This window comes from Sorex araneus, chromosome 1 (assembly GCF_027595985.1).
Source record: "Sorex araneus isolate mSorAra2 chromosome 1, mSorAra2.pri, whole genome shotgun sequence".
NCBI classification, from domain to species: Eukaryota; Metazoa; Chordata; class Mammalia; order Eulipotyphla; family Soricidae; genus Sorex; species Sorex araneus.
The window spans coordinates 73,449,671-73,474,996 of NC_073302.1; the positions used below are offsets into that span (position 1 = coordinate 73,449,671).

The window sequence follows — 25,326 nt, forward strand, 5'->3', positions numbered from 1 at the left end:
AGGCCTCAGACATACAAGGCATATACTTTAGCCCATAACCCTCTTTATTTATTTATTTTTTAGTAATTTTTTTTTTTTGCGGTGGGGGGTGGATATGACACCCAGCAGTGCTGGCGCGCTGAGGACGCAGTGCGGGTTTGGCCTGCTGAGGATGCAGTGCGGGTTGGGGACTCTGAGGATGCAGTGCGGGTTGGGGGCTCTGAGGATGCAGTGCGGGTTTTGCACGCTGAGGATGCAGTGCTGGTTTGGGGTACTGAGGATGCAGTGTGGCTCGGCCTTCAGTACTGGGGATACTTGGGCCACTCTGCAAGTTCTGGGGACCTCCAGGGCTGCACCCAGCAGTGCTCGGTGACCATGTGGCACTGAGAGTAAAACCTTGGGTCAAGGGGCCTGCTGACATGTACTCTAATCACTGTCCTCGCTCCTGACCCTGCTCTGGGAAGATTTAACATTGTTTCATATTTATTCTTCCCACCTTCCCTCCCTCTCTCACCTTCTCTCCCTCTATGAGAGCCGTGATGCTTTGTTGTTTCATTTTACCCCCCAAATAGTACTGTATGTATGTGGGTAATCTCTTCACTGTATCACTGTCATCTGGTTGTTCATCGAGTTTCTCAGGCAGGTGCCAGTAGCGTTTCCATTTGTCCTAGCCCTGAGATTTTAGCAGCCTCTTTTTTCTTGTCCTTCCCAATGGTGCCACATTGGAGGCTCTTTCAGGGTCAGGGGAGTGAGAACCATCATTGTTACTGTTTTTGGCATATTGAATATGCCACAAAGAGCTTGCCAGGCTATTTCTTACAGCCATTTGAACAATTAGAAGCAGCTATAAACATATTTGTGCATATGTAAACATATGTGTGCATCTTTATACTGCTTTGCTAATAGAAATTAATCAATTCCTAGATGTAAAATTGATTGATCCCGGGGCATGTAACTTTATACCCTGGCATATTACCTGCTGATTGATCACCTGGAGGCTTGTACTAACTTTTATTCCTACTTTCACCAGTAGAAGACCTGTTCTCTCTCTCTAGTCAAAAATATTGTGATTAAAAAAAAGATAAATGAAATTGATAGAACATTAACAATTACTTTTGATACCTGCATATTTTATTGTGTTGATTCATTTACCCTAGCTGTCACTCCATTTTGAACATTTCTATTCCCTTCCAATTTTTAACAATGCCCAGTCCTATGGGCGATGCTGGGAATCGAACCCGGGTTGGCCTCGTGCAGGGCAAACACCCTACCTGTTGTGCTATTGCTCCAGCCTTTCCTTCTTGATTATTTTAAAAGATAATTTTAAGATTATTTTAAAAGATAATTCTGGTTGGAGAGTTCTGTGTAATGTTCTTTAGCATGTGGGCATGCTATAGCTTTATTCAAAGAGTTGGCAACTCTTAATAGCTTCCAGATTAATTCACTGTTGAAAGATGCCAGATATTGACCAAAGAGGCAGTTCAGCAGGCTGAGTGCATGCTTTGCACACACAGACCTTGGGATTTTATCCTTGGCACCTACTCTGAGCATGATCCCCGAGCACTGAGTCAGGAGTAGCCCCCAAACATGCCTATCATGACCTAACACAAATCCGAACAAAAAAGAAAACAACCCAAAGAAGGAAAAAAAATGCTAGGTTCATGGTATAGTAAGATAATTAGGAGGTTGAACTTGGAAGGCATGTATGCTAGTAATATCATTTCTAGGTGTGTGTGTCTGTGTGTGTGTGGTAGGAGGACATATATTTATTTCTCTAAGGCCACATTGAAAAGAAAGTGTGGGTTGGAGCGATAGCACAGCGGGTAGGGCGTTTGCCTTGCACACGGCTGACCCGGGTTCAATTCCCAGCATCCCATAAGGTCCCCTGAGCACCGCCAGGAGTAATTCCTGAGTGCAGAGCCAGGAATAACCCCTGTGCATTGTTGGGTATGACCCAAGAAGCAAAAATAAAAAAGAGAAAGAAAGAAAGAGAGAAAGAAAGAAAGAAAGAGAGAAAGAGAGAAAGAGAGAAAGAAAGAAAGAAAGAAAGAAAGAAAGAAAGAAAGAAAGAAAGAAAGAAAGAAAGAAAGAAAGAAAGAAAGAAAGAAAGAGTGTGAAAAATCAGGAGGTATTTCATAGGAATGAACCAGAGTAATCAAGTTTGGTTCCTAAGAATATTCAACTGGGTATGTGTGTTTGGGGGGAAAAAAAACTTTGGATTTTTAATAGGAAGCTTTTGGACTCTTTAAAAAAAAAATCCTTGTATCCTGCTGTCATATGTTGGAAAATGCTATTTTATATAGAGACTGCAAAATGCCAGGGAGGACATAGAACACACCTAGAGTATCAGACCACAGGTACAGAGTTTCCTGCCTAACCACCCCAGTGTGCTATTCAAGGAACCATGCAAGTACCAGTAATTTCTTTTAAGGGAACGTATCCGTGGTGAAAGCAATGCCTTGATAACATTCTTTGAGTGATGAACCAATAGTACATTTTTCTCTTGGCATATTGAAAAGATAACCTTCATTTCGTGCCACACTCTGGGTTCCAGACAAGAGTTTCTCAACTTGGGGCCAAATGGACCCTTGTGGACCCCCAGATATTCCAAAGGGTGCCACAGGTGACAGACCTCATAAATGCAAGAGATCCCGGCATGAAACAAGGAGGCTTATGATAGGGAAGGGGGTCACAGGAAGGAGGTCAGAAGGAGGTCATGGTCGGATTAAAAGTTGAGAAACTGCTCTAGAACATGAAACAGAAATTCTCAATGGGACTAATCCACTTTCATTTCTGTTTATTTATTTCTTTATTTAGGTTTGGGGGCCACACCTGACAGTACTCGGACATGTCCTGGCTTTGTGCTCATTGGCTATTCCCTGCAACTCTCTGGAGAACATATGTTCTCTCTCTGGGCCTCTTTTATCTTATGAATCCTCACAAACTATTCTTTATTATCATAGCTGCAGGGAGCCAGTTTTGTGTTCAGGCTTACATTCCCTCTTACCTCTTAGGTCTTCTTTTGGGGATCATTTTCCTTCCATTTATCTTTAGAAGTTCTCTATTGCTGGTCAGTTTCTTATTGCTGGTGCCAATTTCTATTATACATCTTTTCTGCCTTCTAAGTAAGCAGGTAAAATGTGCGTGAAAGATTTTATTCAGCTGACTTTGGAGTTCAGTTGTTGTGGGGAAGCTGGTTGTCATTTTACTTTCTTTCTTTCTTTTTTTTTCCCCTTCTTGGGTCACACCCAGTAATGCACAGGGGTTACTCCTGGCTCATGCACTCAGGAATTACTCCTGGCAGTATTGGGGGCGGGGGGTTTGTCTATATGGGATGCTGGGAATCAACCTGGGTTGGCTGTGTGCAAGGCAAGCGCTGTACCCACTGTGCTATATGGCTCCAGCCGCACTGGTTGTCATCCTACATGTTGTTTTTTTGTAATTAATCTATCTCTCTCTCTGTTCTCAATGTTTCTTTTTCTGCAGTGATAAAATTCCACAGACTTTTATTTTTCTCCTGATTATATCATCCTTCTTGGAAATCTTTCTGTTCTGAAGGTGTCATTATCTCCTTGGGTATTGCATTTCTCCACCTCACCTTTTTTTTTTTTATTTTAAATTTCCCTCAGGAACTCTAAGTAGACATTTTAAGATTTACTCTTAACTTCTCTTTCATATTTCCCATTTAAAGAAATGCTGTATGCTACATTCTTGGTAATTCCTTCTTCACATCCTTTTTTCCAGATTACTAGATATTATCTTCATTTGTATGTAGTATTTAGTTAAAACCTTTTTTGGGGGTGGGGGTGGTTGGATCCCTCCCAGAGGTGCTCAGGGTAACTCCTGGCTCTATATTCAGAAATCACTCTTGGCAGGCTCAGGGGACCAAATTGTGTGCCAGGGATAGAACTTGGGCTAGCTGCATGCAAGGCAAGTACCTTACCTCCCTGTACTTTCTCTCCATTGCCCAGTTAAAGCCTTTAAGAAAAAAAAAATTATGTCATTATATTTTAGGTAACAGGGTTATAATAGTGTTAATGTTTAGGTATACCAGGTAATTGTACCCCCTCTACACCACTGACCTGGTTCATCTTATCCTCTGCCCCCTCCGTAACTCCCCCTCATCCACCCCTTGTCCCTGCACATCACCTGTCATGGCACCCTTGTTTTTCCCCGCTCCCCCGCCGCACTGTTTGATAAGCTGAGTTTTATAATTCAAGGTCCAGGGGTTGTCACTGATACTGTCTGTTTTCTTGTTTTGTCTCTGTATATATACCATAGTTGAGTGAAATCACCTAGTATTTGTTCTCCCTCTACTTATTTAATATGATACCCTCCAATTCCACCCATACTGTCACAAACTGCGTGATTTCATCTTTTCTTACAGTCGTTTAATTCCCCATCATGTATGCATATCACAGCTTCTTTATTTTAAATCTTTACTCGTCTGTATTGTACATTTGGGTTGTTTCCATATCCTGGCTATTATACTAAGTGCCTCAACCTAGGTATGCGTATATAGTTTTGAATGAAAAGCCATTATTTCTTCATCTCTAAAAATTTAATTTTCTTTTTGTTAGATTGGTTTGGTCTATTTTTATGTTCTTGTACTTTTTCATCTTAATTTCTTGTGATAAACAGTGTACATTGCACATTTAAGTGGGGGAGACGAATCTTACATATTTCCAATAGTTCTTGATTTTGTACTTTCTTGTTTGTTACAGTATTAAAAATGCCATTTATTGAAAAGTGAAAATGTTTGAAAATTGCTAGCATAAAATTCCTAGCAAAAATGTCAACTTTTGGGGCTGGCGAGATAGCACAGCGGGTAGGGCGTTTGCCTTGCACGCGGCCGACCCGACCCGGGTTCGATTCCCAGCATCCTATATGGTCCCCCAGCACTGCCAGGAGTAATTCCTGAGTGCAGAGCCAGGAGTAACCCCTGTGCGCTGCTGAGTGTGACCCAAAAAGCAAAAAAAAAAAAAAAAAAAAAAAAAAAAAGTCAACTTTTTTTGGTTATGTGGGATATGTGAGTTGGACTTTATATCATGGCAATTTCCATTGTGCTAGACTTGAACTGCTTGTGACTTTGTCTAAACTGGTTTTGCTTGTTTTCAACAGACCCCCGGCATGGAAGAGCTGATCTGGGAGCAGTACACTGTCACCCTGCAGAAGGTGAGCGCTTCCTGTCTGTGGGGGCTGCACTAGTGTCCTGGAACTTACAGAGCTACAGCGTGTGATTTCTTTTCTTTTTTTTTTGAGGGGAGGTTGCATTCCTGGTGATACTCAGGGCCGTCTCCTGGTCCTGCACTCAGGAATCACTCCTGGCAGTGCTAGGGGTTGAACTGGGGCAGCCGCATGCAAGGCAAATGCCCTATCCTCTGTACTCACGGTGCCTCCCATTGTGTAGGATTTCTTTATTCTCCCCCCCCATGGACAATGTTAATAATAACTGGCAATTATTAAAGTGGCAACAAAAATTTGTCTGCTATGGTGTTTTTCTAGTTCACCTCTGCATACGATTGGCAATTTTGGAGGTTCTATACTGGCTTACCTGTCTAGATAAAGCAGGTTATGGAAAAAAAGAATAAAGATGGAGAGAAATGAAAATATTCTGTACTGTTTTAGGATGTTGAGGCAGCATCTCCAAGTTTTATCTTTTTTTTTGGGGGGGGGGCACATCTTGCTCTGTTGAGGCTCTGTGCTCCTGGCTCTGTGCTCAGAAATCACTCTTAGCAGTACTCTGGGGCCCATATCAGGTGCCGGAGATCAGACCTGAGTTGGCCGCATGCAGGGCAAGCGCCTTACCTGCTATACTATTGCTCTGGCCCCATATTTTCTACACTAAAACCAACTTTATAGGATAAATACAGTTTTATAGGCCTATTCAAATTCTCCTTTAATTTTTAAAATATTCCTCCCTCCTCATTCTTGCTAAATTGTGTATTTGTAGGATTTATCTAATTCATACACTTTGCCCACTGTACTATCTCTCCAGCCTCTCTATTTCCTTTCTGATTTGCAGGTAGAAAAGAGTTTAATGCTTTGTTTTGTCAGGAGATCTTAGAATTAAGTTTATGTCCAGATTTGGCTTTAATATTCAAAATCAACTTTTAAGTTTTTTTGTATTGTATTAAAACAGACCCATCCTCAAGTCACCCTCAGATTACTTGAAGTTATAGGTATACCTTAAAAATAGATTTTTAGCACAGATTTGTGTGTGTGTGTGTGTGTGTGTGTCTGTCTGTCTGTCTGTCTGTCTGTTCTCTAAAACAGTATGAGAAGAGTTTGACTGGTGATGGGAATGAGTGCAGAAGGCCTATTTCCCACACCCGTGTAAACTTCACTCTCTGCTTTCTGTCTTACTCAGCTCACACAGGCTTGAGATAAGGCATTTCCCTTTATAGCCCTGTCAGCTATGCGAGTGTTTGTTTTTGTTTCTCATTTGTCTCTGGAAGCCTCTGCTCCTGTGATGTCTCTGGTGAGTTCTTCGACCTTTATCAAATACTTGTAATAAATCCTGAAAGGCACTTACATTTTTTTCTCCTCCCTCCCATGAACAGGATTCCAAGAAAGGATTTGGAATTGCAGTGTCTGGAGGCAGAGACAACCCCCACTTTGAAAATGGGGAGACGTCCATCGTCATTTCTGACGTGCTCCCGGGTGGGCCTGCCGCTGGGCTTCTGCAGTGAGTGTTCTTCCCCCTCCCAACCCCAGCTCCCTCCCTCTCGCCAATACCCTTGTTTGGCCCAGGACAGGCTACTTTGGGTGGTGTGCACTTTTTATTTTATTTTATTTTGGGGCAGGGGGAACACCGAATGATGCTCAGGGTTATACCTGCTTCTGCAGTCAGGATCACTGCCGGTGATACTCAGGGCACCATATGGGATGCAGGGGATTTTAGTAATGTGTGCTTGGTTCTGAGGATTGAACCCAGGCCTCATGCTTGTAAGGGATACAGATTCTCGTTTAGGAAGATGGGTGGCCAACACACCCAGGGGTGTTGGGGGCCACTTCTGGAAGTGCTTGGACTTAGCGGTGCTGGGGATCCAACTCAGGGTTCTCACATGCTTTGCACATGCTCCAGACCTTTGATCCCTCTCCCTGTCCGCAAACCAATCTCTCTCTCTCTCTCTCTCTCTCTCTCTCTCTCTCTCTCTCTTTTGCCTTTGGGTCACACCCAGTGATGCTCAGGGGTTAATCCTGGCTCTGCACTCAGGAATTACCTCTGTTGGTGCTCAGGGGACCATATGGGATGTTGGGAATCGAACCCGGGTTGACCACATGCAAGGCAAATGCCCTACCCACTGTGCTATCACTCCAGCCCCCTGACCCCAAATCAGTCTTTAGAACAGCAGAAGCGGGGCCGGAAAGCTAGCTCAGGGAGCAAGTACATGCAGGAGGCCAGCGTTTGGTCCTGGCTCTACGTGGGCTTTCAAGCCGTGCCAGGAGTGAGTCTCAGAGCACAAAGCAGGGAGTAGACCCCCTGAGCCCTGCTTGGTGTGTCCCAACCCACCCACCCCTCGTAAAAAGAAAATAAAAAATAAAGGGAGTGGAAGTGCCAGGGTTGTGCCCATCACCTGTATGACAACAGAAAGTTGAACTCCTATCTGTCTGCCTGTATGGTTGCAAGGCAGGTGCTAGTTCAGTAGACCCTGCACCATTAACATTCATTTTAATTTATGGTACAGTATCCACATGAAACTCTTAGATCACTGTATCAGTGATACAGTGAACTCTTAGATCTAAGAGTTTCATGTGGATACTGTGCGTCAGTGTTTTCCGAAGTGGACAGTACCACTCCACCTCCTGCAAGGGTGCTGGAACATTCTGTGGGGTAGTAATGACCTTGGGTGCAGTAGGATGGGTCATTCACTTAAAGAAGGTCTATTTCCCACGAGATGCAGATATTTTTGTCTGAAAACAAGCAGTCAGTCAAATAAAGTTTGACCCCCCCCCCACCACTACCTTCCTAGCTTAACAATTATCTGATTCATTGGAGGGTTGTGAAAGTTTAGAGAAATGTACTTCATAGGAACCCAGGTTTTTTAGTTGCTGGCCTCCCGGTTTGAAGAGAGCATCCCATTTTATTTCTTTAAATTATTTTGGGAGGTTTGTTTTTGGTTTGAAAGCCATGCCAAGCTCTGTGCCAAGGGACCATGTGGTGCTAGGGGGTCACACCAGGGCTTCCCACATGCAATATTTGCACCTGAGCTATTGTGCAGAGCTTTGGCTTGGAGATACTAACATTTTTAAAGATACCCCCTGGGGAGATAGTACAGTGGGTTGGGCACTTGCCTTGTTCGAAGGCCACCAGGTTCAACCCCCAGCATTGTATGTGGTTCCCTGAGCACTGCCAGGAACAATCCCTGAGCACAGAGCCAGGAGTAAGTCCTGAGCATGCTGGGTTTTGCCCCCCTACCCTTGAAAAGATCCATGTCTGCCTCCTTTCAACTTACTTTCTCAGAGCAGAATCTAATGTTAATTATTATGAGTTGCCTTGGTCAGGGTTTGGGTCCTCTCTGCTCTTTTGTGAAAGTCACTGATCTTTTCGACAGAGGAAAGCAATATAGAATTACAAAATGATTTTTTGATTGATTTCTTGGGGAGGGGGGCACACCCAGCAATGCTCAGGGCTTACTCCTGGCTCTGTACTCAGGAATCACTTCTGGCAGTGCTTGGGGACCATAATGAATGGCAGGGATCGCCCAGGTTGGCTGCATGCAAGTCAAGTACCCTCCCACTCTTCTATCTCTCTAGCCCCTTAACATAATCTTTTTGTGTTTGCCTTGAACCTGGCTAGTCAATCTTCAGCACCCCATATGGTCCCCTGAGTCCACCAGGAATGAGTCCTGATTGCAGAGCCAGGAGTAAGCCTTGAGCACTGCTGGGTGTGGCCCAAAAACAACACAAAACAGAAACCCAAATAATAATCTAATTTTGCAATCAGATAAAGTAAGAGTTAGGTTCTGTGACTCTTCTCTTCTGCGTTCAGATTTCTTTCAGAATCTTAGATGAAGGCCAGATATGTAGCTTTTTGCTCTGTACTTTTCTTGGGTTCAATCCTTGGCAGCACAAATAATATAAAACAACACAAAACAAAGTGCATTGAGAACCTGAGGCAAACATGTGATTGCTTCTCCTGTAAACGTACAAATATCCAGGCATGCGGTGGGTATTTGTGTGCTTCCTGCCACATGCCTTGTGTGAAGAGGATGGAAGTTGCTCTGGTGCCTAGTCCTTGGCTGTGGCAGGCCACCTGGGGACCCCTGTACTCTGGCGGTTTCCCCTGGTAGTTTCCTGTAAGCTGTCAAAAGTCCACCTGTAACAGTCATAGGTCCACCCAGGGCTCCCATACTCCTTCCTTGGCAGAGTTCAGGTCAGCTCAGCTGATTAAGCCTTAGAGGCTTCCAATATCAAATGTCTCAGTTCATTTTGCTTCTTCTTTTTCTTCCCCAAGACACAGTTTCCAGCAAGGAGATGGCAGTGCCTCATGTCTCCCTCCTTTCATTGTTTGCAGGGAAAATGACAGGGTGGTCATGGTTAACGGCACCCCCATGGAGGATGTGCTGCATTCGTTCGCCGTCCAGCAGCTGAGAAACAGTGGGAAGATCGCTGCCATCGTAAGTGCTTGACGGCTCAGCTTCTATCTTCTGGCACCACGTGCTTCTATGCCCGGATGAAAGCCATAACATGCTTTGATGAGCATGTGATACCGTCCTGTCCTGTCTTGACTGACACAGTCGAGAGGCTACTTCTCCCTCCCAGTGTTATTGGAGGTGTCTTGACAGGACGTCAAGATGCCTGCGAGGAACTAACACCCCCGTCCCAGTGCCTTTCTGGTCCTACTGATTGCCCTCCCCTTTCCCATCTTTGTTGCTGTTGTGATGGGAGTTGAGGTGGGGAGAGGGGAACATCCATTTGTATTAGTTCTCACCCAGGTCCCACATGGGGTTTCAGGACTTCCACACTCCACTGTGCTGCCCTTGGGGTAGTGCACTTCCATGGTGCTACTTCAGCATGTATTCGCTGAGGCATCCTGGGAAGTTTTTAAACTCGGTTCCTGGGCCCCCAGACAGTGGAGGTGTCAGAACCAAACCTAGGGTGTGTGGGTGATACCAGGTGTGGAGCTCTCAGACTCATGCTGGCATAGCGGATGCTTTGGCCACTGACCCATCCCTGGGTCCCTTTGAACTGTGTAAGGCAGTGATTCTCTCTATTATTTATTTATTTTTTTAAGGGTTTTTTTTTTTTTTTTTTGAGCCATACTAGGCAGTACTCAGGGGTTACTTTTGGCTCTGTGCTCAGGAATCATGCCTGGCAGTGCTTGGAGTGAGGGGTGGGAGAGGGATTGGGGATATCTGGGGTAGAAGGGTTGACCCCATGCAGTGCAAGCGCCAGACCTGATGTACTATCTCTCCAAGAGCCCCCTCCAACCCCCAAACCTTTTCTTTTTGTAAAGGTCTCCATTGTAGTAAATTTTCCTAGGAGACAGTGATGGTCTAGTTTTCTTGGACTTACTTCATCACTCATCAGATCTTGGTTGAGAATCGAAGATGTGCCAGACGCTGTTTATCCCAAGAGCCAGTGAGAGCTGCAAGGAGTGTGCCCTGGGGTGGAATGTGAGAGGACACACAAAGCAGAAGTTGCAGTACAGGATAGTGAAGGGCAGTGCTGGGGTGGGTGGGGTGGGCTGTGCACCAGCTGTGTGGTATTTATTTTCCAGCTTTCTATTATGAACATTTTCATCAAGTTCGAGTACAAGTGCAATACACTCCCCGCCGTGGTCTGCGCTGTTACTGTTCTGCCACTTTGGTCTCTGTGCAGAGACACACCCATGCCCATTGCACTGAGAGCTGGAAGGCCTGATGCAGGCCCAGCTGCTCTTTAATGCTTGTGTGTGATTCCAGTACTGATTGCTGGCCAAGGGCATTGATGACAGCCCTTCCCTGCCCCCACTTTGGATTTTCTGCACCCCACCTGGTGGTGCTCAGGATTTACTCCTCGCTCTGTGCTCCTGAGCACAGAAATCACTCCTGGCAGTACACGGAGTGGGGGAGGTTGCTGCAGGGTGGTGGTGGGGAGATCAAACACGGGTCTGCCGCGTGGAAAGCAAACACCCTACCCGCTGAACCATATTGCTCGTCCCACTTCTGGTGACTTGTGTTTGCTGACAGGTGGTCAAGCGGCCCCGGAAAGTGCAGGTGGCCCCCCGGCAGGGCAGCCCTCTGGGAAACGATGACGACCGCACCTTCGAGGTGATGGAGGAGTTCGACGGGCGGAGCGTGCGCAGCGGCTACAGCGAGCAGAGCCCACGCAGCAGCCGCGGGGGGCGCAGCCACAGCTGGGAGGACAGCCCCGAGCGGGGTCGGCCCCACAGCCGCGCACGCAGCCGGGAGCGGGATCGCAGCCGCGGCCGCAGCCTGGAGCGCGGCCTGGACCAGGACGACCACTACGGGCGAGCCCGCGACAGCAGCCGCGGCCGCAGCCTGGAGCGCGGCTTGGACCACGATGACCGCTACGGACGAGCCCGGGACAGCAGCCGCGGCCGCAGCCTGGACGAGCCCTGGGAGCGCCCCTACAGCCCCGACGGGGACTACGGCCGCCGCGCCAAGCCCCAGGCACGCTATGAGGCGTCCCGCAGCCGCAGCCGCGAGCACCTGCGCTCCCGCAGCCCCAGCGCAGAGCGGAGGGGGCGGCCCGGCCACGCTGGCCAGCAGGATCCCGACAGGCCCATTGGGGTCCTTCTGACGAAAAGCAAAGCGAATGAAGGTAGTGAGGCTTGCTGAAACGCGCCGCGATGACTGTCGCCTACTCTTACCTACCCTTCCCTCCGGGGCCGTTGTGGTGCGTGTGCCAGAGCGTGCACTCGTGGGAGTGGCGCTGGCAGTCCAGCCTCGATTGCCGTGACTGGCTGCTGGGGACAAAACGACCCAGCAGGCAGGTGCTCCGCCACTGCGCTCTCGCGGGCACCTATTTATTTATGGAGGTGGTATGATACATACATCATCAGCATACATGGATACATGCATATTTGCACTCATGTGTTATATACACTTGTATATGTTTGTGAGTACAGAAGCTCCTCACAGAACCCAGATCTTTTATTGCAAGATAACCAGCATTTGACAAAACACCAAGTAATTACAGTGTGTTCCATTTTGTAGTGCCAGAGACTGAATCTGTAATGGATACTACCCCCTGTGGTTTGTTCTTTTCCTTTTCCTTCTGATTGGTGGGCCACTCCCAGTAATGCTCAGGGCTTACTCCTACCTCTGCACTCAGGGATCACTGCTGGTGATGCTGGGGACCATATATGCTGCGAGAAATAGAATGGCTGCATGCATATAAGGCAACTGCCTTCACCCCTGTGCCAGCTTTAGCACATTTTGTGTGTGTGTGTGTGTGTGTGTGTGTGTGTGTGTGTGTGTGTGTGTGTGTGTGTTGTCGGGGTGGAAGTGGGGGGAGGCGTTGGGAGGGTTGGACCATCCCTAGTGGTGCTCAGGGATCATCCCTGGTCTGTGCTCAGGGATCACTCCTGGTGTTGTTCCGATTGGAGAGCACATGAATGGTGCTAGAGGTTCTAACTGGGTTGATCTGGTGCAAGATTTACCTCCCTACCTCCTATACTAACCCTCTGTCCCCACTTTACATCTGTAGTCTCAGAGCAGCTCATTTTGCGTGGGTTTGTTTGCTTGTTTTGTTTTTTGGGGGTCATACCCAGTGGGGCTTAGGGCTTACTCTTGGCTCTGTGCTTAGGGATGACTCCTGGCAGGGCTTGGGGGACCATACGGGGTACCAAGATTGAAGATGGGTCAGGTGTGTATAAGGCAAGCTCCCTACCCTCTTGCTGTACTATTGCTCTGGCTACCCTAAATCTTGATTGAGGTCTTGCTCTCTGCCAGGACTGCACGGAATAAATTCCTCTTACTTAGTCCTCACCAGGAACCCCAGAGACAGGAAATGTGGCTCTTGGTTTACAGGTGGGATGCTGAGTTGCAGTGAGGTTTTGGATAGGATTGGATGAAGTGGGTGCCAGCCCAGGCTGCCCTGTCTCCTACAAATTCTTGATTTTTTTTTTTATCTTTTTGGGTCATAACTGGAGATGCACAGGGGTTACTCCTGGCTCTGCACTCAGGAATCACCCCTGGCGGTGCTCAGGGGACCATATGGGATGTTGGGAATCGAACCCAGGTCGACCTCGTGCAAGGCAAACGCCCTACCCACTGTGCTATCGCTCCAGCCGCTCTTGATTTTTTTTTTTTAATAGAAATGTTTATTGGAAAGTAAAAGGAGAAGAAAAATCTTCTGTAGCTGGGGAGGAACTTAGGATAGGACAAAGTTGTTGATTTGATATTTTTGGTGAGCCCATATCAGAACATCCTACATGCAAATGTCACAGAGTATCCTACATGCAAAATTAATTTTTCATATGTATTTTTCAAATGACAAAAACCAGCCCACATGCTTTTAGGTCATTTGTTGGTTTATGTGTTTGTTCACTAGAGTATGGTCTCCGGCTCGGGAGCCAGATCTTCATCAAAGAAATGACGAGAACAGGTCTTGCAACTAAAGATGGCAACCTGCACGAAGGAGACATCATCCTCAAGGTAGGAGGCCTGGCAGAGGACAGCGACCAGCCTGTGAGCTCATGCTGAGCTTTATAGGGCTTCGAAGAGTGGACAGAAAGAAGGAAGAAACAAAACAGAAAAACATGTTGGTCTTGTAGTCAGCATTTCCTTCTTCCGATACCAACAGAGTGAAATTTGTTGCTAATCATAAGCCAGAAACTAAGAAAAAATTTGAGTGAGAAAATTTTAGAGAAAAGCTAGACTTGGAAATTTTTAATAATTTCAATTAATTTTTTTGGCTTTTGGGCCACACCAGCAGTGCTTGGGGGCTATGGCTGTGCTCAAGGGACCAGATGGAATATGGGGGATTGAACCCTGGTCAGCCATGTACAGGGCAAGCTCCCTACCTGCTGCACTATCACTCCTGCCCAATTTTATTATTTAAAAGAGAAATTTCAATGAGTGTTTCTTTTCATTCTTGCTTATTTAAAGTTTATAGGCTAAGGAAAAGTAGAAGGTGATGTTGGTGACACATGAATGCTATTTAATAGTAATTTTTGTAAACCTCTCTGGTGAGAGAAATAAGTGAACATCTCCCACACACATGCCATATTTTTGGGGGGCTCTGTGGCCAGCTCCCTACATCCCTTTTCACTGTCTCTAATTTTTGGTGGCTTGAGATCAAATCTAAAGTTTAGCTAATTTAATTAAATAAAAGCATCATCTTGAGCTTGGAATTTAAATAAATTATCAGAGTAACTTAAGACTCCGTAGCTCTTTTACATCGGTGTTTGGGATCCAAAGTTATATTTAATTTAAAGGATAATTCATTTTTATTCATTCCTAGAGTCTTTATCTGTTTGAATAGTGGAGCTAAACTTTCAGCTTTAGGAGAGGAATAAACTTGTTTTCAAAGATAGAATCACATTATAACAAATACTGTTGCTGCTTTCCATAACACAGATCAATGGAACTGTAACTGAGAACATGTCTCTAACGGATGCTCGGAAACTGATAGAGAAGTCCAGAGGGAAACTTCAGCTGGTGGTGTTGAGAGACAGCAGGCAGACCCTCATCAACATTCCGTCTCTAAATGACAGTGACTCTGAAATAGAAGGTAAGGAGAGAGAGGAGCGGCAGGCTCAGCCGAAGTGATGAAGGCCATCACTCTCTGTCCCCTCTGTTGAGCATAGCTTGAAGTTGTTTCCATCAAAAGCTGCTCTCTTACACTCGAATTCCAATAGGGAAGTATCAGGGGCTGGAGTGATAGCACAGTGGGTAGGGCGTTTGCTTTGCACGTGGCCGACCCGGGTTCGATTCCCAGCATCCCATATGGTCCCCTGAGCACCACCAGGAGTAATTCCTGACTGCAGAGCCAGGAGTAACCCCTGAGCATCGCCAGATGTGACCCAAAAAGAAAAAAAAAAAAACAATAGGGAAGTATCTAGATGCCATTTCAAAAGGCAGTTTTTCCAACATGAAATTTTGGTGCAGTTGTGAGCGCCCTCTAAACTCTATTTTTCTTTTTTTGGGGGGTTTGGGGGCCACACCTGGGTATGTTCAAGGATCGTTCCTGGTGGTATTCAGGGGAGTATGTATGGTGCTGGGGATCAAACCCAAGTCAGCCACATTGTAAGGCAAGCACCATACCTACTGTACTCTTGCTCCGGTTTCAACTTTCATTTTAGTTTTTGTTTATATTGGGATCACAGCTGGTGGTGCTTGGGACTTAGTCCTAGCTCTGTGCTCAGGGATCACCCCGGGCAGAACTCAGGGCGCCCATATGTGGTACTGAGGATTGAACCTGGGTTGGCTGCATGCAGGGCAAGCGCCCGACCTGCTGTACTATCTCTCAGGCCCATAGTTAATATTCTTGCTTTTCAAGGGGTACTCTTCCACACTGATGGTGCCTGGAAACGTGGTAGACTTGCAGAATCTTCGTCCTTGTCCAGCACATCAAAATTCTAACTGCAGGCAGTTCATAAGCACCACCCAGTATGAGGAACAGTGGGCGCTGGGCAGGGGGATGAAAGTGAGCGTGTACATAGAGGATCTGGTAGCTCATCTTGACTCTGTCGTAGCAGTTTTGATGGAAAGTGTAATAAAAGAGGGACATCCAATTCTGAAGTTGGCTTCCTCTTTATTAATTCATGCTTTCCCTTCAGACTCTGACTTCGCTCCCTCCCACCCCCCACCCCCCATGGGAAGACAGTCAGACAGATAGTCCATTACCCGACTGCCTCTCTTCCATCTCCCACCTTCCCTCCTCAGAGAAGAGCATCCTCTCAGGCACCGGCCTTCAATATTTTATAGAGCAGTCTTTTCTTACGTTTCCCCCCAGATATCTCCGAAATAGAGTCCGTCCGATCATTTTCTCCAGAAGAGAGACGGCAGCAGTATTCCGATTATGATCACCATTCTTCCAATGAGAAGCTGAAGGAAAGACCAAAGTAAGATGGTATTCTTCCCCTTTGTACACCCCGCTGTGTGCACACGTGCCCACGTTTGTGCATCTGGGACCTGCTGGGACATTAATGCACTGTGTGTGTTTAAGTTCAAGAGAGGGCACACCAAGCAGATGGTCCCGGATGGGCGCCACCCCCACTCCGTTCAAATCCTCTGGAGATCTTGCTGCTGCAGTGGGGCCTGAGAGCAGCCGGGAGCCCCGACACCATGAGGAAGGCGCAGGTGAGGTGTGGCTGGCTCCTGAGGCTGGCTGCGGAGGAAAGGGAGGAATGGTTTTTAAACCGTTCTCAGAAAGAGAAGCGGGAGTCTTACCTCTTCTCCACCATGTGTTTGTGTCCTCGAGTCAGTCCCAGTCCCTGAGATTGAGCCCTGGGACACACCCATGGGAAGTATGTGCTCTGCCAGGGAGCTCCATCCCAGTTCTCTCTTTTTCTCTAACATTGAAAAAATGCATACCAAAGAACAGGGGCCAAGAGATAGTACAGGTGGCAGGGCGCTTGCCTTGCTCGCAGCTGATCCTGGTTTAGTCCTGGCCCCATATATGATCCCCCAAGCACCGTTGGCGTCAGTCCAGAGCATAGAGCCAGGAATAGCCCATTAGCACCACTGGATATGGCTCCTCCTCCTTAAAAAACTAACAAAACAAACACGACATCCCCCACCCCCGACCCCCGGTAATTTCTAAACATTTCTGAACATACCAGGTTGATTCCATCTTGTTATTTTTGTTTTGTTTTGTTTTGTTTTGTTTGGGGGCCACACCTAGCATGCTCAGTGCTCAGGGCTGACTCCTGGCTGTGCACTAGGGTCACTCCTTGCACTCGGGACAGTATCAGGTGCTGGAAATTGAACCCGGGTTGATTTTGTGCAAGCCAAACACGCTACCCTTTATACTATCGCTCTGGCCCCCGTCTTACTGCTTTCTGACCAGTTGTGGACCTTTTGTCCTTTTGTTCCTTCCCTTGACCTAGCCTGGACTGTTCCCACTCACGACAGTTGTTACAGATGTCTGTGGCTTTCCTTTCCCTCTGCCCTTGAACCTCTTCTCAGGTTGTCCAAAGACTAGCTTGGTATTCTGTGCTTCACTTCAGATCTGACACTGGTGACCTGGAGACCCCGTGGGTTCAGGGCCCCCACTTCAGGGAGCAGCCATAAGCCCTAAGTGTCTCCTCAGTTCCCTCGGGACCAGCCTCAGGTTAGGAGTGTCGCTGACCTCCAGCTCAGGTCTGACAGCACTGGGACAGCTGGTAGAGGGAGAACTCAGTAGTAAGAGAAGAAGGAGCTTTGCTTACTTTGCCTTTTTTTTTTTTTAAGAGGGCCTAATTTAAAAACAACCAAAAGAAAGGAAAGGGCTTGCCTTTCTTCTCAAGGTGCAACAGCACCCCGATATATTCGACGTCCCAGAAGCTGTCAATTAAGGGGGCTTAATGGCAACTTCAGTGTGCAGGCACGTTTGATTAAGGCATTGCTCACTGGAGGTTGAACTCGGTCCTTGCCCCCCAGAATTGGGTGGGGCTGACAGTTCCAGCTGTCTGATTTTGCTCGGGTTCTCAGGCAGCCTGATCCCCTCCCATAGCATCCTGAAGCTTCCTCAGCATCCCTCTGCCATCTTCCTCCATGCAGGATTCTTGAAATCTTATAGAATTTAGGGGCCCGGTGCCAGGAACCCTGAGGTGCAGTTGTCACCCCACCTCTTCCTCTTAACTCTGTCCATTACCCCCAGTGCTGATCAGACTTTCAGGTGCATTTTTGCTTCTGGGAAAAACCAGCATGATGGGAAGGTTTTTTTAGGTTCTTAAAACGGCTCATTTTTGATCTTTGGTGACACATGTGGTGTAAGGTAAAGATTTGAGTTTTCTGTGGAATTTTGATATTTTGGTCTTAGTATTCAGACATAAACTCCAATGGTTGTGATTTTTTTTTTCTTTTCTGGAATCCTTAGCTCCTCAACCAAAAGCACCCCCGAGAAGTTTTCTTCGTCCTAGTCCTGAAGATGAAGCCATATATGGGTGTGTATTTAAGTCTCTTTCCCACTCATCCTTCGTCCATAAGGGCTCTCTTTCCTTCCTGAAATCTAAAGAGTGTTTTTTGTTAACTACCCTGGGTAATTATGCAGAGTTGGCCACCTTTTAACCAGCTCCTGTTGTTAGTGTGTATGAGAAAAATAAATCATGAGTAGGAAAACTTGGAGTGTAGGCGTGGGTGCACTTTGTATCTGCATCTGCTTGTCTCCTCTGCTGCTTGTCCAGAATGCTGTTCTAGCATATTTGCTCTGAAATCTTGCTCTGAAATGCTTGCTGCATCTGTAGCTCAGGAATCAGTGAAGTATCGTTTAACTCTGTGGCCTGGAGGACTGCAGTGATGTGAGCACCCCAATAGGTAGTGTGGGGCATGCCATAGTGCCTTGCACATGACAGGATCCTGCCTTGGGGGCCTCAGCCCCTGGCTCAGGGTCCACTTTTCCCTTGGAGCAGCCTTCATTCGAGACCTAACCCTGTGCTTTGCTTTCTGATCCCAAGTGACCTTATATGAGGAAATACTTTGTTTTTTTCCCCTTTGTCAGTACAGTTGACCAACTCCCACTCATGCCCCAGCTTCCAGAAAGATAAAAATATCTAGATTGAGAAAAACAAAAGAGGTTCTTAGAGTACTAATCATTTTAGAGAGAAGAAGATTGATCTTAGGCTGGGGGGTAGAGTTGGGGGTGGCTGGAAGGAAACTAGGGACATTGAAGGTAGGAAATGTACACTGGTGAAGGGTTGGGTGTTTGAACATTGTATGACTGAAATCCAATCATGAAAAACCTTGTAACTGTATCTCAAGACGTTTCAATTTTAAAAAATTCTATTTTTAACATGAATTGCCCTGATTTTGAGTGTAAGTCCCTGCTTCTTTGTTTTTAGACATACATACATTCTTTAGGACATTGTGGTCTAATTGCTCATCTTTACATAATTTATAAGTTAGCAAATCCTAACATGTAACATGTTATGAAGTGATTTCTTTATATTAAGTTCTATTCCCCCATACTCTACTTTGTGAGTTTATTGGGTAATAAAAGTGGAATGCTCATGAATGGGATTGGTGTTCTTTAAGATATATTTTTTTTTATTATAACACCGTGATTCACTGAGTTGTTCATAGTACAGTTGTTTCAGGTGTTAAATGTTTTAACATCAATCCCACCATCATTGTGCCCTTTTTTCTACCACCACCCAGCCTGCCCCCTTAGCGGGCACAAAACTTAACTTCTTGTGTTTGTTACAACACTAAGGTGAATAGAGTTATCAAAACTTAGATTAATTAAAGCCAATTAGTGCTAGTTCTTACATCGCAGAAAAGAAAAGAAGAAAGGTAAAGGACAAAACTCTAGAGAGAAGAAAATTGATCTTTAATGGCTCATTTTGGTTCTCCCCTTACTGTTAAACAAAACAATCTGTGTTCTTTCTTTTCTGGAACGGAACCCATTGCAGCCCCAATACCAAAATGGTGAGGTTCAAGAAAGGCGATAGCGTGGGCCTCCGGCTGGCCGGTGGCAATGATGTGGGGATATTTGTGGCTGGCATCCAGGAGGGCACCTCGGCGGAACAAGAAGGCCTTCAAGAAGGGGACCAGATTCTGAAGGTAACAGACGCCCAGCCCTGTTCTTAGCAGTTGCTGGGAAAGAGTGGGGCTTGCTAGATTTTCTTACAAAAGGGCTGAGGGTCGGGGTTTAGCTTGTGAAAATTGACTAGCCACCGATTTATTGATGCCCAGTAGTGAGATCTCTGGAAATTGCTTAGTTCTGCGAAGCTGCCCTACAGAAGTACCTCACATACCTCAAACCCATCCCAGTGTCTGTGGGAATGTGTGGTACGTAAGACCTGGGCAAAGAATCCTGTAAATTCACTTAACAAAAAGCAATGGAACCCGGGCCGGAGTGATAGTACAGCGGGTAGGGCGTTTGCCTTGCATGTGGCCAACCCAGATTCGATCGCTGGCACCCCATATGGTCCCCCAGGCACCGCCAGGAGTATAATTCCTGAATGCAGAGCCAGGAGTAACCCCTGAGCATCGCTGGGTGTGACCCCAAAAGCCAAACAAACAAAAACAATGGAATCCTGTGGCTTGAGGGATGGTACGCGGATTAGGTGCTTGCCTTTCACTAGGCTGACCCAGGTTTGATCCTTCACATCCCATATGGTCCCTTGAGGCTACCAGAAGTGATTCCTGAGTGCAGAACCAGGAGTAACTCCTGAGCACCTCTGGGTGTGGCCCAGAAAACCCAAAATAAAAAAATCAATGGAACCCTAACTAAAGGCCTAGAAGGAGTATCGTTTATTTATTTATTTATTTATTTATTTATTTTGCTTTTTGGGTCACACCCGGCGATGCTCAGGGGTTACTCCTGGCTCTGCATTCAGGAATTACTCCTGGCAGTGCTTGGGGGACCATATGGGATGCCGGGGATCGAACCCGGGTCCGCCGCATGCAAGGCAAACGCCCTACCCGCTGTGCTATCGCTCCAGCCCCCAGGAGTATCTTTTAAATGTCCTGCTAATACTTGGTTTTTTATTCATTCTCCACCCATTTCCTTTGTTATGATGATCTGGAGTCACCTGGGTTTAGTTGGGGTACTTGCCAAGGATCATGCTCCTATTGGTGATGCTCGCACATGTGGCCTCAGTACTCTGCAGCATGGCACTGCACTTGAGTGAGGTGCTTGCTTGTGCTCCTTTAGCTGTGCTCACATCGGGGCATGGCTCTGTTCTACCACAGTGCTCACAGTGTTTTAGGTGTGGTGTTTGCAGGGGGGGGTCCACTTATGTAGGGGGGCACTCGCACTGATGTGGCTGTGCGTTGGAGCCCCTTTGCCCTGTCTTGGGGGGCCCAGACAGCAGAGTCAGTGCGATGGTCCTTGGCACATGTGGGAGGCACCGAGGCTCAGACTAACGGCCTTGCTCTCACTGGGCGGGTCTTTGTAGCGCCTCCGACGGCCTGGCCCCAGGCAGTGCTTGTGACTGAGCAAAGGAGGCCGAGGCATCGGGTTGCTCCGAGTCCTCTCGCAGCCTTTGAGCGGATCTGTGAGTCTGGCTTCATCTTGGACTCAGGTTTCTGTGTCGGTTCAGTGGGGGGGTAATAGTACCCGCCTTGGGAAGATTAGAACGGATCACGCTCACCAGGCACCCAGCAAAATATCTGGCACGAAGCAGGCACTGTTTCGTCCACAGAGGCGCTGCTTTCCACATTGTAGGACCAGGTTGCAGCTCTCTATTGTTGTTTACACCTAAAACTTTCCACAATGGAGAGAATTCCTGGTTAATCAAATATCAGTACTCTTAATCCGTGTGTGTGTGTGTGTGTGTGTGTGTGTGTGTGTGTGTTGTGTGTGCATGCCTCCTCCAAGGAGGGCTTAGGGGCCTAAATATTTGACTGAGGTGTGTGGTCCTGAGGGTGCAGTGCTGTGGTTGAGGGTGCAGTGATGCTTGGGTCCTAGATACTTCAGATACTCACCTGAACCTTCCAGGCCAGACCTGTTAGTGCATGGGGGCTAGGCAGTGTTGGCGACCAAACCTTGGGCCTAGAGTATGCAAAGCCCTCCCTCCCTCCCTCCCTCCCTCCCTCCCTCCCTCCCTCCCTCCCTCCCTCCTTCCTTCCTTCCTTCCTTCCTTCCTTCCTTCCTTCCTTCCTTCCTTCCTTCCTTCCTTCCTTCCTTCCTTCCTTCCTTCCTTCCTTCCTTTCTTCCTTCTCCCTTTCTCTCTCCCTTCCTCCCTTCTATTTTTCTCTTTCTTTTTTTTCTGTTTTTGGTTTGGGGGCCACACCTGGCAGTGCTCAGGGCTTACTCAGTTCTGCACTCCGGGATCACTCTTGGCAGACTCAGGGGATCATAAGTGGTGCTGCGTATTGAACCTGGGTTGACGGCATGAAAGGCCTTACCCTCTGTACTATCACTCAGGCCCCTCAAAATTTATTTTTTTATGTTTAAAATGACAGAATTATTTTTGTTTGTTTGTTTGTTTTTTTTTGGGGGGGTTCTTTCTTTTTTCTTTTTTTGCTTTTTGGGTCATGCACTCAGGAATTACTCCTGGCGGTGCTCGAGGGACCATATGGGATCCTGGGAATCGAATCCGAGTCAGCTGAGTGCAAGGCAAAATGCCCCGTGCTGTGCTATTGCTCCAGCCCAGAATTTAAAAATTTTATTATTAAGTAATTTATTTATTAATGTTGACTGTTAGTTTTAGAAGCATTCCATGAGTGGTGACCAGAGCGATAGTACGGAGGGCAAGGCGCTTGCATTGCATGTGGCTGACCGGGGCGTGATCCACGCCATCCCACGTGGTTCCCTGAGCACTGTCAGGAGTGATCCCATAGCAGAGCCAGGAGTGGTTCAATAAGCCAAAATAAAAGTTTTATAAATAAAATTTAAAGATTACAGTATAACTTGAAAATTATAACATTTAAAAAAATTAAAATTTATTGGGGGGGGGAGGTCTTTTGGGTGACACCCAGCAGTGCTCAAGGCTCACTTCTGGCTCTGCTCAGGGAGCCTTGAGCAGCACTTGGTATTTGAACAGGAGTCGACCTTGTCAAGGCAAGTGCCCTCACCACACCAAACTCACTCTCCAGTCCCATATGTCTTTTTAAAATCAACTATTAGTTTCAGAGATCAATAAATACTCCCAGCTCAGTTATCACATGAGATACAGCCGATATTCTTTGCATTGATTCAGAAGTGGTGCTGGGAATGTTGGCACTGTTTTTTTTTTTTTCTTTTTCTTTTTCTTTTTTGGTCATCCCTGGCAATATTCAGGGGTTACTCCTGGCGGTGTTTGGGGGACCATATCAGATGCCAGGGATTGAACTCGAGTCTGCTGAGTGAAAGGCAAATACCCTGCCCGCCCCCCCACCCCCCCGTCCCCCCCGTGTTAGTGCTCTGCCCCTCTCAGCACTGTGTTGACTGTGAAATCAGAATGCTTGGGAACTGTCCTGGCAGGACTTCTGTGCTGTAAACTAGTGACGGTAGTCTCCCTTTCTTTTCTTTTCTAGCTTCAGCTAGAGTAGAAAATCCATATGGAGTGAACCGTTGCATCTGTGTGGGTTCTGGTCAGAGCACTGAGTGCAGAACAGGGGAGAGAGAAAAGTGGCCGAATGCTGGAGACAGGTGCAGAGAGACCTGTCCACTTCTCCTAGGGCCGTGTCTCCTTCGCTCTGTGGCGGCTGCTCGCATTTCATTTCTGGAGTAGATGAAGGGCAGTGCTTGCTCATGAGCCTTGCTGAAGCTTTCCAGTGACATTCTAGATCCTCTTTGGCTCTGCGCGGGATCCTGGAAGCCTCGGTGTACCCGAGTGAGACTCCTGGAACCGCCTGGGCAGCTGCTGAGAACATCCCCTACCAGCTTACTCCTGGGCTGATGCCAAGAGGATACTTCCTCCCACGGTGTGGGGCTCTGGGTCACCTGCTAGAAATGTGGACATCTTTGCCCTTGGAGACTCAAAGAGAAATAGTTTTGTGTCTTTGGAGGCTCAAGGATAGAAAGGTTTTGTGTTTTTGTCTTTGTCATGGGGGAGGAAAAATGTTTCTTTTTGGCATATTCATGAAGAAAACTAATGAATTCACTGAGGAGACTTTGTATAAGACATAAGAGTATAGCAGGCTGGAGTGATAGCACAGCGGGTAGGGCGTTTGCTTGCATGCGGCCAACCCAGGATCGATTCCTCCATCCCTCTTGGAGAGCCTGGCAAGCTACTGAGAGTATCCGTCTGCATGGCAGAGCCTGGCAAGCTACCCATGGCGTATTCGATATGCCAAAAACAGTAACAAGTCTCACAATGGAGATGTTACTGGTGCCTGCTTAAGCAAATCGATGAAGAGTATAGTTAGGTCCTTTATTTCCTTTTTGGAATTTCTTATTTAGTTTGAGATTTGGGGGCCACAACCAGATGGTGCTCGAGACCCTCCTCCCCTTCCTCGTCCCCCATCCTTGGCTCTGTACTTAGGGTTGCTTCTAGTGGAGCCCAGCGGACTGTGTGGTACAGGGGATCTAACCAGGGTTGATGATATGCAAGGCAAGTGCATTAACCCCTGTTAGTAATCTCCCTGACCCTTAGAGATGAGTCTTTATCAGCAAAAGCTGTGGCAGTCAACAGTTAATATTTGAGAAAGTGTTTTGTTCCTTGTTTGAAAAAAATATTTCACAGTAATTCTTTGTCTTTTTCTGTAATTACTAAAATTTAGGGGATTTTTTTCCCCCTTACTTTTAACTTATTTGTAAGTGTTCTGTTATACCAGGCATATCATTTTGGTTTTTTTGTTTGTTTTATTTGTTGGTGTGGGGAGGAGATTGGGGGCTTAGGAGATTTGGGGCCACTCCTGGTGGTGCTCAGGGACTTTTCCTGGTTTTTTTGCTCAGGAATGATCCCTAGAACTCAGGGGATTGTATGTGGTGCCAGGAATTTGAACCAGGGTTGTAGCTGCAGCCACGTTCAAAGCAAGTGGCTTCCCTCCTGTACCATCACTCTGCCCCTGTCCCCATGGTTTTAAGGGTACAGAAGACTTCAAAGTTTTTCTTGGTGCCATATTTTGATATTTGCATTCTCCATCATCTTCTGGAAGCAACGGTGTCCTTCACTCAGTTGGTGAGGGATGGATATTAAAGGCATCAGTGTATGTGAAGCTGGGCTGGCATATTCGTGTCATAGTTCCTCCCATTCCTCCCACAGCCTCGCTTCAGAGTTGTCCTTTGCCTCTCTGGCCACTTCTGTGGGAAACTCAAAGGAGAGGGCAATATCAGCATAAGAAGGTCTAGTTTGTTCCAGTGACAGAGCCTTGAATTATGTCTGGCCCCCAGGGGAGGCCGATAAGGTGGGGAGGCAGGTAAGCCAGGACACTCAGGAACACCAGTGCTCTAGGTGTCTGCATGCTGCTCTGGCAAACCCAGATGAAAACAGAAAAGCGGCCCGAGTGTCAGCACAGAAGGAAGGCACTTGCCTTGCACACAGCTGACTCCAGTTTGATCCCCGGCATCACTTATGGTCCCCTGAGCACCTCTAGGAGTGAGTCCTGAGCACAGCCAGGTGTAAGCCCTGAGCACAGCCAGCTGTGGCGCAAAAACCAACCCAGAGAAGCTCAGGGGGGCTCTGTCTGAATAACCACCTGTACCCCATTTGCCCTCCTCCAGGTGAACACGCAGGATTTCCGAGGGCTGGTTCGGGAGGATGCTGTTCTCTACCTGCTAGAGATTCCCAAGGGTGAAACTGTCACCATTTTGGCTCAGAGCCGAGCTGACGGTGAGTGGGTTTGGTCCTTATTTGTATGGGGAGAGATGGGAGAA

General features: G+C 47.0%; 1 protein-coding gene across 4 annotated transcripts in view; it reads left to right on the plus strand.

Moving 5' to 3' along the window:
- Positions 1–25,326, plus strand: part of TJP2 (tight junction protein 2) — a 79,699-nt gene that overhangs the window by 36,206 nt on the left and 18,167 nt on the right. For all 4 annotated transcript variants that reach the window (XM_004600119.2, XM_055146378.1, XM_055146361.1 and 1 more), the window contains exons 2-12: positions 5,101–5,154; positions 6,543–6,667; positions 9,500–9,602; positions 11,157–11,751; positions 13,486–13,589; positions 14,514–14,667; positions 15,892–16,000; positions 16,105–16,238; positions 17,959–18,025; positions 19,490–19,640; positions 25,174–25,282. In XM_004600119.2, coding sequence (XP_004600176.2) covers positions 5,101–5,154; positions 6,543–6,667; positions 9,500–9,602; positions 11,157–11,751; positions 13,486–13,589; positions 14,514–14,667; positions 15,892–16,000; positions 16,105–16,238; positions 17,959–18,025; positions 19,490–19,640; positions 25,174–25,282 — 1,705 coding nt within the window. The remainder of the gene's footprint in view (positions 1–5,100; positions 5,155–6,542; positions 6,668–9,499; positions 9,603–11,156; positions 11,752–13,485; positions 13,590–14,513; positions 14,668–15,891; positions 16,001–16,104; positions 16,239–17,958; positions 18,026–19,489; positions 19,641–25,173; positions 25,283–25,326) is intronic.